This window comes from Salvelinus namaycush, chromosome 32, assembly GCF_016432855.1.
Source record: "Salvelinus namaycush isolate Seneca chromosome 32, SaNama_1.0, whole genome shotgun sequence".
Classification (NCBI taxonomy): Eukaryota; Metazoa; Chordata; class Actinopteri; order Salmoniformes; family Salmonidae; genus Salvelinus; species Salvelinus namaycush.
The window spans coordinates 5,265,903-5,280,429 of record NC_052338.1 but is presented as its reverse complement, the minus strand read 5'-3'; the positions used below and the strand labels follow the sequence as shown (position 1 = coordinate 5,280,429).

The following is a 14,527-nucleotide window of genomic DNA, read 5'->3' as shown; positions in this document are numbered from 1 at the left end:
CACATCCTCTGTACTGGGGTCCCTTTCTGCCTTACACACACACACACACACACAGAGAGAGAGAGAGAGACTCGTCCATACACACACATTCCTCTGCAGTCTCTGTGAGGGGCAGGCTCAGAGTGTGCTGGAAGCCCGGTGCTGTTCTTTAGTGAGCCTCGCTCCAGTCGTTGAGTCACAGAGGGAAACCAGAGCAGAGACGGAGGAGGAAGAGCAGAGCAGAGACACAAGAGGAGGTCTGACGACACTATCTGTATGCACTGACACTCATATTCAATACATGTAGACATACATGCACATGCTGCGTTGACGTAGTGTAAACAAGGATCATATATATAAACATACAAGCTGTCGCGGTGCAACACGTGTATGTGGTGAGCCCTGGACGACTGACTTCTGGCTGACTTGTGACCGGACTTACAGCACTCCAGAAACCCATATCACACGCGTGTGTGTGTAAGCACACCGGCGATGCCCTCCAGACCTTCTCACAGTAGGAGGTCCAGCACAGGGATGGGCGACACATATTCTACATCGACTGGGATCCTTATAGCGCTCTGATTCTACTCCAGCCAAAGGGAATACTGGCCCAAGACTGACCGCTAAACGGAAGAAAATCCAGAATCCAACGATACAAGGACTTTACTTTTCAACCTTTCCCCCAGGCTGATATGATGTTGTGGAACACGTTTTCAGGCCACTGGCTTTCCTTGGCAGCCCTGCTGGTGGCAGTAAGCTGTGGTGGGGGGGAGCAGAGAAAAGGGGCAGATGGCAGTGCCAGCAGCACAGGACAGGGCAGCACAGGTGGCATCACGGGGAGCAGCAGTAGTAGTACTAGTAGTGAAAGTAGTAGTGGTAGTAGTAGCAGCAGTAATCGGAGGTACCACAGAGTCCAGCATGGACAGTGCACCTACACCTTTATCCTACCTGAGGGCGATGGCAGCGGAGGGAATTCATGCCGACAAGGGAAAGCCGCGACCCAGTTTAACAGCGCCAATGCGCTGCAGAGAGACGCTCCACCACTGGAACAGGACTTCGCTTCCCAGAAGATCCAACACCTGGAGCACGTCATGGAGAACTACACTCAGTGGCTGCAGAAGGTAAGTGAGAAGTGGTCACACTGTCACAACTTTAGACGAACACAGGTGTTCTTTTATGTTGACTTTCTGATTTTTTCCCTGGTGTTTCGTGACACCTTTAAAGTGACGTGTGTTTGAGAATGATGTTCTCCGGCTTTCAATTAGAGGTTTCTTGTGGTTGTCTTAATTCATGTCCTTACTGCATTGTCAGGGATACGTCCGTGTTCATATTGGCTGGAACTGTGTTCTACGAGACTTTTATTAATGGTTTAAGATCTTGGAGCGGATCTTGTATTGGTGATTGCTCATTATGACAAATGTAAAACTTGGTGAGCAAATCTCATACAGAAGCCTACGATACTGAATGAGGGTCCTATTAATCTGGTTAAAAGCCTTTGTGCGACTGTCACATACCGACAAATAACCAACATCCATATATAATTTAAATCCACAAAGCTGTTTCATTACCTAACTGTCTGTATTAACCACTGATCTATTTGTGTAAGATCAGTACTCAGTACTTCTCCGAAAATCTCCGTGCTCCCTGAGCAAATTCCAAAGACGTCCAGTTACGTTCCGCGCTGCGTCCGTCACAAAGTGGTGGTAGTATTATGTTAGTCACCCAGAGTTCTCCAGTGTGCTGTCTCTTTAATGACAGGAAACCAATAAAGACCCCTGTGAGAGTGTGAGGGAAGAATGCTCCCTCTATGTACTGCTACCCAGGACTTCTCATTAGTCCAGACTGTAGCATTAGAATACAAAGAAAACAACTTAATGGGATAATCAGGTATTTTCAAAGTACATTATATTGATTGATGGACAGGATTTACTAACAGGAAAGTCATTAAACAATATTTTTTTTATTTTATAAAAGGGGATATTTACTTGTTATTGAGAATGCATCTTCCATTTTCCCTTTTATATATTTTGCCGTGCAAAATTGTGTATCCATTTTTACTTCAACGCTCTGTATGCTTTTGAAGGGTAACCTTCAAATTGGATTCTCAACAGGCAAGGGTAGTTTTAAGATTTAAATAGAGGTTAAAGCAAATATGATGTTACAACTGGGTAAGGTAGAGTATTGCGGGAAACATAAATAATGATTTTGCAACGCAGTGCTCAGTGAACACAACTGGGAAAGCAATCAACAAATAAATATCCTTCTCATTGGGCTTGCCAAGAATTGTAGGCAAGGAAAATAAGCTGCGTACATTTCAAATTGAGTGTTGCTAATTTACCATCTATTAGGGGGTTAAGAGACAGATGCCTGTGGTGCATATGACTATGTCCAATCTGGTCTCAGAGCATTTTGTATTATTCTGAACGTAAATCGGTGAATTTAATTTAGTATGATATGTTATGTTTGGTATAGTTAACTAAGACAGATGGTTACTTAAGGCAAAAATGAAAGGAGGGTGGTTGGTAGGGGGGGATGGGTTGGTGTATAATACAAATGTCCAGCAACCCAAAGGTTGCGAGTTCGAATCTCATTACAGACAACTTTAGTATTTGAGATCATTCGCAATTTTTCAACTACTTACTATTTTTTTTAGCTACTTTGCAAGTTCTTAGCATGTTAGCTAACCCTTCACCTAAACTTAACCCTAACCTTAACCGTAACCCTAACCCTACCCTAGCTAACGCTACCTAGAATGTGTAACATATCATACGATTAGCAAATTCCAACATATTGTACGTTGTGCAAATTCGCAAGATATTGTACATTTATCAAATAAGTAGCATACAGTATCAGTCAATAGTTTGGACACACCTACTCATTCAAGGGTTTTTCTTTATTTTTACAATCTACATTGCAGAATAATAGTGAAGACATCAAAACTGTGAAATAACACATATGGAATCATGTAGTAAACAAAAATGTGTTAAACAAATCAAAAAATATTTTATATTTGAGATTCTTCAAAGTAGCCACGCTTTGCCTTGATGACAACTTTGCACACTCTTGGCATTCTCTCAACCAGCTTCATGAGGTAGTCACCTGGAATGCATTTAAATTAACAGGTGTGCCTTGTTATAAGTTATTTTGTGGAATTACTTTCCTACTTAATGCATTTGAGCCAGTCATTTGTGTTATGACAAGGTAGGGGTGATATACAGAAGATAGCCCTATCTGGTAAAAGACCAAGCCTATATTATGGCAAGAACAGCTCAAATACGCAAAGACAAACGACAGTCCATCATTACTTTAAGACATGAAGATCAGTCAATACGGAAAATTTCAAGGACTTCAAAGTTTCTTGAAGTACAGTCGCAAAAACCATCAAGCGCTATGATGAAACTGGCTCTCATGAGGACTGCCACATGAAAGGAAGACCCAGAGTTAACTCTACTGCAGAGGATAAGTTCATTAGAGTTACCAGCCTCAGAAATTGCAGCCCAAATAAATGCTTCACAGAGTTCAAGTAACAGACACAACTAAATATCAACTGTTCACAGAAGACTGTGTGAAGGAAACACGAGCAATGGCCATTAGACCGGTGGAAATCTGTCCATTGAGATGGTTTGGGATGAGTTGGACCGCAGAGTGAAGTAAAAGCAGCCAACAAGTGCTCAGCATATGTGGGAACTCCTTCAATAATTCCAGGTGAAGCTGGTTGAGAGAATGCCAAGAGTCTGCAAAGCTGTCATCAAGTCAAAGGGTGGCTACTTTGAAGAATCTCAAATATATTTTGATTTGTTGAACACTTTTTTGGTTACTACATGATTCCATATGTGTTATTTCATTCTACAATGTAGAAAATAGTCAACATAAAGAAAAACCCTTGAATGAGTAGGTATGTCCAAACTTTTGATTGAAAATCGTAACATATCATACAAAATGGTGGATGGACATCCACAAATGAATACATACCATACGAAACTTACCAACTTGGATTTACATACAGAATAATACGAAATGCTCTGAGACCAGGTTGCGCCATCACGTCCTTTTCCTCCAACAAATGAAGACCTGTTATGTATTAGATATTGCAAATAATGAATGAGTCTTTTCATGGTGAGGTGTCATGTTCTTTTGCCTATGTCTGAGTAATGATTTGGTTGTAAAGCCAGTTAGGTGTTTAAGATCACAAATACGGTTTCACTGTGACGTTAATGAATTGTGAGGTCATCACTGATACCACTTGGCAACTGAATTGCTTTTCTTAGCTTTGAGACGTGAACCCTGTCTCTGAAAAGACAGATTGTCTCTCTGAAATGAATACATGAATCAAATAAACAAACTCTAAATTTGGAAAAGCAGCTCTGCTGTACTTTTCACAATATTGTGACTTTCCAATGAGATTTGTAAGGCCAATCTATGATGAATTGCTTAAACACATAATCGTTTATTTTTGTCTGTAAAATGTTGGCACAAAGTGAACAAATCATTTCACATAATGCACAGTGGATTGGAGATTACTCTGGAGTTGTGTGATTCATTTAACAGAACGTCGTCAATACCCGTTAGCATGCTGTGCCCTCTGCTTATTAGTAATAGGTGTAGCCTTTTAAAAGCTATTTGGGAAAGCTTCTCGACAGTTTTACCGCTTTTCATCTAGCTCTGAAACGTTATCTTTTCACTCCTCAGGTTGTGAGAAATAGTGGTTCTTTATAAATGACTCAATCTTACATTCCAATGAACTGTTGATTGAGTTTGTAGTTAGGAAAGTAGCAAATATGTTATTCCTTCTTACTGTATGCTGTATTTTTTATTTGTATTATTTCACCTTTATTTAACTAGGCAAGTCAGTTAAGAACAAATTGTTATTTACAATTTCACTCTAGTAAAGCACAAAGATACGGGTAAGTACATATCAATTCCCAAATAAATGTTTGGCTTTTGCTCAGAAACAGCACATATCACTATGCATCAGTGGGTTTAAAACTGCTTTTAAACTTGAAACAAGCTGTGGGTTGTAAATGATTGGTGACCTACACTATATAAATGATGAAAAACTACTGGCATGCAAAATATTGTTCAGTGGAGAAAAATCACGTCACATATTTAGTACCACGTCTATACATTGTAAGAAAAGTATGTTGATTCAAAATACAATTGTAAGGCAACCAGCTGTAATAGGATTGTGAGTTTGCTCAACATTTGGGCATATAACTGAACGAACATACAGTGCCGTTGGAAAGTATTCAGACCCCTTGACCTTTTCCACATTTTGTTACATTACAGCCTTATTGTAAAATGGATTACAGAGTTTTTTCCCCTCATCAATCTACACACAATACTCTATAATGACAAAGCAAAAACAGGTTTTCAGAAATGTTTGCTAATTTACAAAAAAAAATATATATATGATTATATTTATATAAATATTCAGATCCTTTACTCAGTACTTTGTTGAAGCACCTTTGGGTATGATGCTACAAGGTGGCACACCTGTATTTGGGGAGTTTCTCCCATTCTTCTCCGCAGATCCTCTCAAGCTCTGTCAGGTTGGATGGGGAGCGTTGCCGCACAGCTATTTTCAAGTCTCTCCAGAGATGTTCGATTCAAGTCCGGGCTCCCGCTGGGCCACTCAAGGACATTTAGAGACGTATCCCGAAGCCACGCCAGCGTTGTCTTGGCTGTGTGCTTAGGGTCGTTGTCCTGTTGAAAGGTGAACCTTTGCCCCAGTCTGAGGTCCTGAGCACGCTAGAGCAGGTTTTCATCAAGGATCTCTCTGTACTTTGCTCCGTTCATCTTTCCCTCGATCCTGACTAGTCTCCCAGTCCCTGCCGCTGAAAAACATCCCCACAGCATGATGCTGCCAGAGACATGCTTCACCGTAGGGATGGTGCCAGGTTTCCTCCAAACGTGACGCTTGGCATTCAGGCCAAAGAGTTCAATCTTGGATTCATCAGACCAGAATATCTTGTTTCTCATGGTCTGAGAGTCCTTTAGGTGCCTTTTGGCAAACTCCAAATGGGCTGTCATGTGCCTTTTACTGAGGAGTGGCTTACATCTGGCCACTCTACGATAAAGGCCTGATTGGTGGAGTGCTGCAGAGATGGTTGTCCTTCTGGTAGGTTCTCCTATCTCCACAGAGGAATTGTAGAGCTCTGTCGGAGTGACCATCGGGTTCTTGGTCACCTTCCTGACCAAAGCCCTTCTCCCCCGACTTTTCAGTTTGGCCGGGCGGCCAGTTCTAGGAAGAGTCTTGGTGGTTCCAAATTTCTTCCATTTAAGAATGATGGAGGCCAATGTGTTCTTGTGGACCTTCAATGCTGCAGAAAATGTTTGGTACCCTTCCCCAGATATGTGCCTTGACAGAATCCTGTCTCGGCGCTCTACGGATAATTCCTTTGACCTCATGGCTTGGCTTTTGCTCTGACATACACTGTCAAATGTGGGACCTTATATAGACAGGTGTGTGCCTTTCCAAATCATATCCAATCAATTGAATTTACCACAGGTGGACTCCAATCAAGTTGTAGAAACATCTCAAGGATGATCAACGGAAACAGGGCGCACCTGAGTTCAATTTCGAGTCTCAAAGCAAATGGTCTGAACACTTACTGTATGTAAATAAGGTATTTCTGCTTTTTATTGTTAATACTTTTTCAAAAATGTCTAAAAACCTGTTTTCACTTTGTCATTATTTGATATTGTGTGTAGATTGCTGAAGCTTTTTATTGATTTAATCAATTTTAGAAGAAGACTGTAACGTAACAAAATGTGGAAAAGGTCAAGGGGTCTGAATACTTTCCAATTGCACTGTATATTCTCATGTTGAATTGAATGTTCACTCAATTTGAGCTGAGTTTGTTGAGTAAACACACTTTAATAGATTAGCTCAAATTCTTGTCCTTTTGAAGTCTGCTCAACTCACAGAATAATGCTGATTAAGCAATTGGTTAAATTGGCTTTTTCTTTCTTTTTTTACATTGTAGGCCTACTGTCAGGCCATCCTGTGTAGAAAAGAGTCTGAGTTCAAATCCCACTGAAATTGAATCTCACTGGTCTTTTTCTTTGTTCAGTGGACTTCAACACACTATACAGCATACTATAGAAACAGTACTGAATTCTCGACTAATGAGACCGCTGGCATAACTTTTCCACAAATGTATAAATGTGAGTGTGCGAAAGCATCTGCCATCACCACTAATACCATCATGTTTCTTCCCTGACACATTTGCGTTCTCTGCAGACCTCTGACATTTTTCATCTGAAGCGGGAAAACGAAAGGGGGGAAAAAAGAAGGACAAAAAAAACATGCATCCATCTTTAATATTCGGAAAGAACAACATTCAATAATCTTGTCAACAATAAAGTTGATTGATAAGAGAAGTTACAGTAACCAGTTGACACCAACATTGGGAAGAATTAGAAGAAACGTTTTACGAGGCAACCATAAAACACACAGTGATAATTCCGCCTAATTATGGACGTGCAGGAACATCGGGATGCAGTTAACATTTTTCATTGGACAGAAGATTAAGTGTCCCAGCCACTCTATCTATCTTAATCACGTAAGCCTTGACTGCTTGTCGAGAGGAGAGCTGGCCCTAATGCTACACCAGCCACCCTGGTGAAAGAATCAACAAAGGATACCACACACACTCCCATGCATGGGCGCTTAACTGTTGGGGGTAGATGAAGCAAGCAGCTGTTTGGGAAGCGTTAGGCTGTCCCGATCATTCCGTCTGAAATTCTGCTTGGCCCAGGGAAGAGCAGGCACTGATAACATTCCTGCCCAGTCAAAGGTGGCTTCTGCTTGTCTAAATATTACTTCTCCAGCAGACCTGTAAAGAAGGGGGAATTGGATCAGATTGTCTGTGATCTTTGGGTATTTGTTGCTGGAAACTAGCCATTTAATGCATCCCCACTCCAGGCTATTGCTGCAGGGCTTGGGGAAGTGTGCCTGGTCAGTTGTAGAGGAAAGATCATTAAGGTTGCCTTTTAAAAAAACAACAACATTAAATCCTAGTTAAAATGACTTGGGGTGAGATGTGTTGTATCACTCACCTGATCACTTCCAGATGCGTTCAACGTTTGAAAGATATAAATCACCGACAGGAGAGATACACTCAAGATTCCCTTTCTACTTCCTCAATATTTAAAGGACAACTCAAGTCATTGGAACTTGGACGAAGGTCCATTTTGAGGAGCCAAAAAAAACCTTCTGCCTCTAGGGAGTGAAAGTGATAGATCTTCACACTTTGACTTTGGTGCAGACAGTAGAAAGGGTTTCAAACCAATGTTTCTTCAGAGGGAGGCATTGCCAGAATAAGCTGTTGAAGTTAAAATGAGAGACAAAATCCGTGTCCCACAGTGCTATCCCTGTGAAATTCCCATTGCTGTGCCTTTAAACTGAACACGGCCATGCTGGTTAGTGTAAATACAGGGGTTAATGGATGTACAACATGGTTAATACAGCGGAAGGCTGAATATTTCTATTCGTTATGCTATTAGAAGGCCACACAGCATGCCTAAAGAGCCAAGGAAAGACCAAGCTATTTTAGGGGTGACTTCCTCTGTATCAAAGTACATTTTTGCTGATAATGCGGGCCAAAACTAACAATCGGATGATGCATAGATTTAGTGGACATGCAACAGACTTAGAAGCGCTTCCTTCCTGTCCAGCACAAAACTTGTAAGACCACAAAAATAGCAGAATGCGTTGTTCTATTCTGCTACTGCTTCCATAAATTAATCTTTGCCTCCTTTGCACTAGCAGAGAAGGTGAAAAGAGAACAGAGCTTTCTTCTCAACATGTCAAGGGAATAAGGAAGTCCATTACGACAATGCCACAGTATTTCCACATGGATGTGAACACTGAGGACAACATGGTTAATGTTCTTGATTTTCAGGAAAGGGGCATTTAGTATGTTTGTCACAGTCAATATGGCAGCTCACTTAGTTTCAAACTCTTTTTCCAGGAATCATATTTCGTTGTGGTCATCAGCCTCGAACCTGTTAGAACTTTTGATATTGGGCAGAAAAGTCCTTAACTTTATACTACAGTTATGCAACCCGAAATTAATGGTGGAGTTAATTTCTCTGTAATGTTACCCGCGGTCTGGAGAGGCTCTCTGAGAGGCATCATGGGTACATGTGGTTAAACTTCTTGCATTCATTTTAATGAATCACTCTCTGGTGGGCGCTTTGTGCAGGATTTATCTAGCTTTAATTGCTATATTATTTTTGTATTTGGTAAGGTGTGTCAGGCTTTTGTTATATAACCCTCAAAGACATGTCACTTAGTGCTCTGCACTCATTAGTTTATGTGTTGAATGAATTGAGAATATACTGCATTATGTTTGGGTTTCCTTCTGTCCCTGATTTTTTCTTTTTTCTTCCTGGGTTTACCACAGGTATTATAAATTAAGGGCTAGGCGTCCCGTCACCTGTCGACAACTTCCGGAGAAATTGGACGGTGCGCAGTTCAAATAAATAATCATAAAAATTATGGATATTAACCATCTAGGTATATATAAGTCTCTTATATCAGTTAAAAGCTTAAATTATTGTTAATCTAACTACATTGTCTGATTTACAATAGGCTTTACAGCGAAAGCATGCCATGCGATTGTTTGAGGACGGCGCCTCACATCAAAATAATATTCAACCAGCACAGGCTTCGTAAAATCACAAATAGCGATAAAATATTCACTTACTTTTTGAAAATCTTCCTCTGATTTGCAATCCAAAGGGGCCCAGCTACAACATGCATGGTCGTTTTGTTAGATAAAATCCTTCTTTATATCCCAAAAAGTCAGTTTAGTTGGCTCCATCGATTTGAGTAATCCTGCAGAGAAAGGAATCCAAAAAGCTACTGCTAAACTTTGTTAAAACAAGTCAAAATATGTTTCTATTAAACATTTAATCCTAATTAAACTATTAGACTTCATACGGAAAGAAGTATGTTCAATAGAAAAGCAAAATAAGCAAGTGCGCGTCCTCTTCGTCGCACGTGCACAGACTGATTTCCAACTCTGACTCCCAGTACCAAAACTCAGAATTCTTCCTAGTTTGGGAAGAAACAAGCCTGAAACCTTGAACGAAGACTGTTGACATCTAATGGAAGCCATAGGAATTGCAATCTGGGAGCTGGAATTGCATATGACCCATAGCTTTCCATTGGAAGAGCATGGTCCCTCTCAAAATTCTGTTTGGTTTTTCTTTGGATTTTCTCCTACCATATCAATTGTGTTATAGTCTCATACATTATTGTAACATTTCTGCAAACTTCAATGTGTTTTCTATCCAATGGTACCAATTATATGCACATCCTGGCTTCTGGGCCTGAGTAACAGGCAGTTTACTTTGGGCACGTCAGTCAGACAGGAAGTGGAGAAAAATAAACCCTGGCTTGAAGAAGTTTTAAAGTGAGTGTGCTGCAGCATGTGACTCAGGTGATATGGATAATTTTACCATATAGGCCTAAACTGTATATCAGGAAACTAATATTTTGAAACAGTTAGTGGCATTTGACCTTGTTTTGAATAAGGGTTAAGTATGACATGCCTGTGAGAGGAATTAACATAAATAATGTTGTTTTGGGAAAGCACGTGGAAGTTGTTGTGCTTGTGATTAGAAGTAATACTGTAGCTTGCGAGCATTGCCGAATGTAGTCCATAGTTCAATGCCCTGGCAAATGCCTTTCTATGGCACGGGTGAGTGATTTTGACCCAAATAAAAGATAGTTGCCATTTTTATATTGTGGAATTGGAATACCATACAATACTATAAATGTGATTGTTCGGTCAGTGGTCAAATAAATTCTGCTATCACAGTTTACTACAACATATCATTACTGAATTTGGAATCCAGCTGTGATAAGAATGGCGTATCCCTGGTTTCTATTATTTATATATGACATAGGCTATAACTCATGTCATAGTTTTTCTGCCCTGTTAAGTTTCTGTCATCTTTCTCAGAACTTATCCATCGGGTAGCCCGTTCTGGTTCATTTCAGTCCTGTAGAATTCCACCAGGCCCTACAAGAGTCTGCCTTTATATAATTGTATACAGCTTTTTTTCTTTTTTTCATGCAGGCCTATGCTTTCTATTTCTGTTTTCTGGCATGCGGCAGAAAAGCAAGAGACCGTTGAGCCGCTGTCTCTTTGTATCTCTTTTCGGGTTCAGCCAATCTTTAAGTTCACTGTAGAGTTTCATCGTCTACAAAATCCATTGGAATTCTCTCCCATCTGACAATTATTCATCTGAGAGATAAGGCTGACTCCGAGGAGTCGGGGTAAATTCCTGAAGCATCCCCATACACTGCCATTGAGCTCTAATCCCCTTAGAGGTTGTGTCCTACAGATGTTCCATTGTGAGTGGCTGCCTTTGTCTGTCAGCACTGGGGGCCGCTTGCCAAAGTTCCAAAGGACACCATTTCACCTTATCTGAGAGTTCAGCTTCTTAAACCTCTCCATGATTACAAATCAAAACATCACAATTGGGGATGAAAGAGAGCAATGGAATAGTTTCAGTTGAAGCGGAGAGGCTTTGAATAAATGAACAGAAACAGCAGATAACTATCAAGTCATCAAAGCAGACGCCCTGTGGGAAACCGAGTGAAGAGAAGCAAGTGAAGGTGGGGAGAGAGGGAAAGAGTGTGGGAGATATTGGGCAACAGATAAACATTTTCACTCCCTCACAACCAGAGTTGGATCTGTACATGATGAACAGCCCAGTTTTCCTTCTCTCACTCTGTTCTTGTGCCGTTGTTGTCATATATTACGTCGGACTTCCATGAGAACTATTTGCAATGACCTCACTCATTTATTTATCCCATGTCTTTGGTGTGGGTGAGGCTTAGGGAAAAGTTGCTTGATGAAGAACTTGTTTGCGGTCCATATCTTATGATATATTAACATGCGGTTTGAAATGGCACAATACGGTAGGCCACTCGCAACTCCGTCCAGTGCGGTGGGTGGTTTCGTCTTACGAGTGGGACGTGTTTGGGTCCTGCTTTAACAGTTTAGAGCTGTGATTGGCGTGACACCTCATCCACACCCCTCACACACACACACACGTTATATTAACAGCTCTGGAGAACAACTTAACCTTGTAGAGCACTGTGTTTGCCTTGTCTGGGACCCAAGCCAGGCTTCTCACATTCCACACAATACCAGGGCTGTGGCTGGCAGAGTCAACTGAAGATAGTGTGCTTGCCCCATTCCCCTTTTTCTCCCCTTATCACATAATATCAGACCTCTGCTTAAAATAGGAGTCAGAGGTCAATCCGCAGTACACCCCAACTTTTTAAAGAGAAGAACTGTACTCAATGTAGTCTCAATCACCCTTATGATAGAGCCCTAGCAGGCTTTGTTGGGTCAGGATAAGACTGACCTCTTGTACTATCAAACTGTAAGTGTTTCAGGGATAAACGGATCGTTTCAGCAAGAGGTGTAACAGTAGTCGAGTGTAGGGATTCAGAAACTACCAGACTGATGCAGACCACCACCAGAGAGTCACTCAACGAGACAGCCCCAGAACACACGTCTGCAGCTGGAAAAAGAATGGAGCTCTAAGCCTGTTAAGTCATAAATGGGTGCAGATGTTTGTATGAGTGGACTTATCTGCCGGGGGGAGCTGCAGGCTGGGGTTGCGGGGGGTTAATCCTCAGCAGGTCTGGAGGGGCGGTGCTTGGATAGACTGGAGGAGCATGGGATGAGATTCAGTCTGACTAATGGTGGTCTATACTGTAGAAGGTCAGGTGGGATCTGCCTCTGTTACCACTCAGAACTCATTCACCGAGCTTGAAACATTATGCACTAAGTTCTCAAACGTCTTAACGTATCGTAGTGCATGTCATCGTGTCAATCTGCCTGATAATTTAGTTTTGTTTTACTTTATTTGACCATTTCTTTTCTTTTTTACTATTCAGGACATTTCAATAGTGTTATGTTGCAGGTGACTACTGCAAGTCACGTGTTCTCAATTTAAGAGGAATCAAAAGCATTCAAAAATAGGACTCTCAACTATTACATAATGATGTTGGAGTATTATATTCTATTTTGCTGTAACCATAGTCTAGCGCAGGGGTCTCCAATCTTTTCTAGCATGAGAGCTACTTATGTAAAATGAAAAGTAGTAAGCTACTCATTTTTTTCTAGCTTTCAAATAGCCACATTATTTTCTTCTTCTCTCCCCTGCAACTCCTCCCCAGGTCCTTACTGTACAAGAGAAAGTAGTGCACTATGTTTTCTGTCAATATACCTGGTAAAATAATGGTTAATAAACAACTCTAGCCATTAGCATCCATTTTCCCTTCGTTACACTGGTATGAGCTGAGGTCAGGGGCCCTATAAAATCTGAGATTTTTCCCCCCCAAATTATGTTTGATATTTTCCCAAATGATACTTTCTCAGTTTTATTTTCCACACTCAAAATTACAATTGTTCATACAGAAACAACGAAATTGGATGTTCTGAGTCCATGCCAATGCTTAAATCACATCAGACGACCCGTTTTTTATATAGGTCTGGAAGAAAACTAACACATTTAGATTTTTGAGTGTAATCCCCCTTTAATTGCACATCTGGCCCTTTAATTGTGCATTTAGTGAGTGAGGAATGTGCCTTCTAATGTGCAGGTCTAACGACGGTTCTGTACTGCTGCTGCTCATTTCAAGGTTTGCAAATAACAAATTAAATACTTCTGTCAGGTAAGCCTACTTCGCCGGTAACATTTCATGGATACGGTTTTGGGGAAAGTATTTCTGTCAACCAACCCACAAGACAGTTGTGACTATATGGATTGATAGACAAACCCATGCACCACAGACAGACAGGGGCAATTTTGCTGTAAATTAATTAGCAAATATTGTGTTAGCTTTGGCTTTTTAAACCAATAGTGGCTAATCAGGGGTGGGATAATGTCAAAGTTGCGTTAATTAGATAGAAGCTAGGTGCTTGCGGTGTATAATACTTGCGGGATTTGTTTATGACAGTTTGCAGAGGAACACATGAAAATGGCATGTACTTTCAGAATTGCTTGGCGAGCAAGGCTACTCAGAGTTGGGCTGAAAGATACTGGTAGCTCGCAATTGACCTGTTGGAGACCTCTGGTCTAGCGGAAAGGATCCCTACGCATCCCTTATCCTTCAGCTCAGCCTGGGGATAATGCACCTACCCTACTTGTCTTTGGGGTGCGCTGGTTTCGATCATCTAATCTCTCCCCTGCTTGTCACCATGTGTATACACACTTCTTCTGCACTTCAGTCTCAGAAAGCAAAAATAAACAGAGATCCAGCCAGATGAAAGCCCGGGGATATGGCGACATTGTGCTGCGTATCCTCTGGGTGCCTGCTGCTCTGCTCTGGGCCCTCAGAGGAGGCAGAGCTGTAAGAGACTGGAGAGGACCACGCTGGGTTATGATGATGTTACAGGGTTCAAACAGAGCTCTACTGTGCAGGTCTGGTCTGGTCTGCCTGGGGATCTTCCATATGATATGACTATGAGCTTCCACAGCTCCAAGGGTGGGGTTTTGCTCGAAGGGAACT

At 41.3% G+C, this 14,527-nt stretch overlaps 1 protein-coding gene across 1 annotated transcript in view; it reads left to right on the top strand.

Annotated features, from left to right (window-relative positions):
• Positions 1–206: 206 nt before the first annotated feature.
• Positions 207–14,527, top strand: part of angpt1 (angiopoietin 1) — a 72,036-nt gene continuing 57,715 nt past the window's right edge. Inside the window, exon 1 of the mRNA XM_038971793.1 lies at positions 207–1,100. Within this exon, the coding sequence (XP_038827721.1) occupies positions 672–1,100 (429 nt within the window). The 5' untranslated portion in view covers positions 207–671. The remainder of the gene's footprint in view (positions 1,101–14,527) is intronic.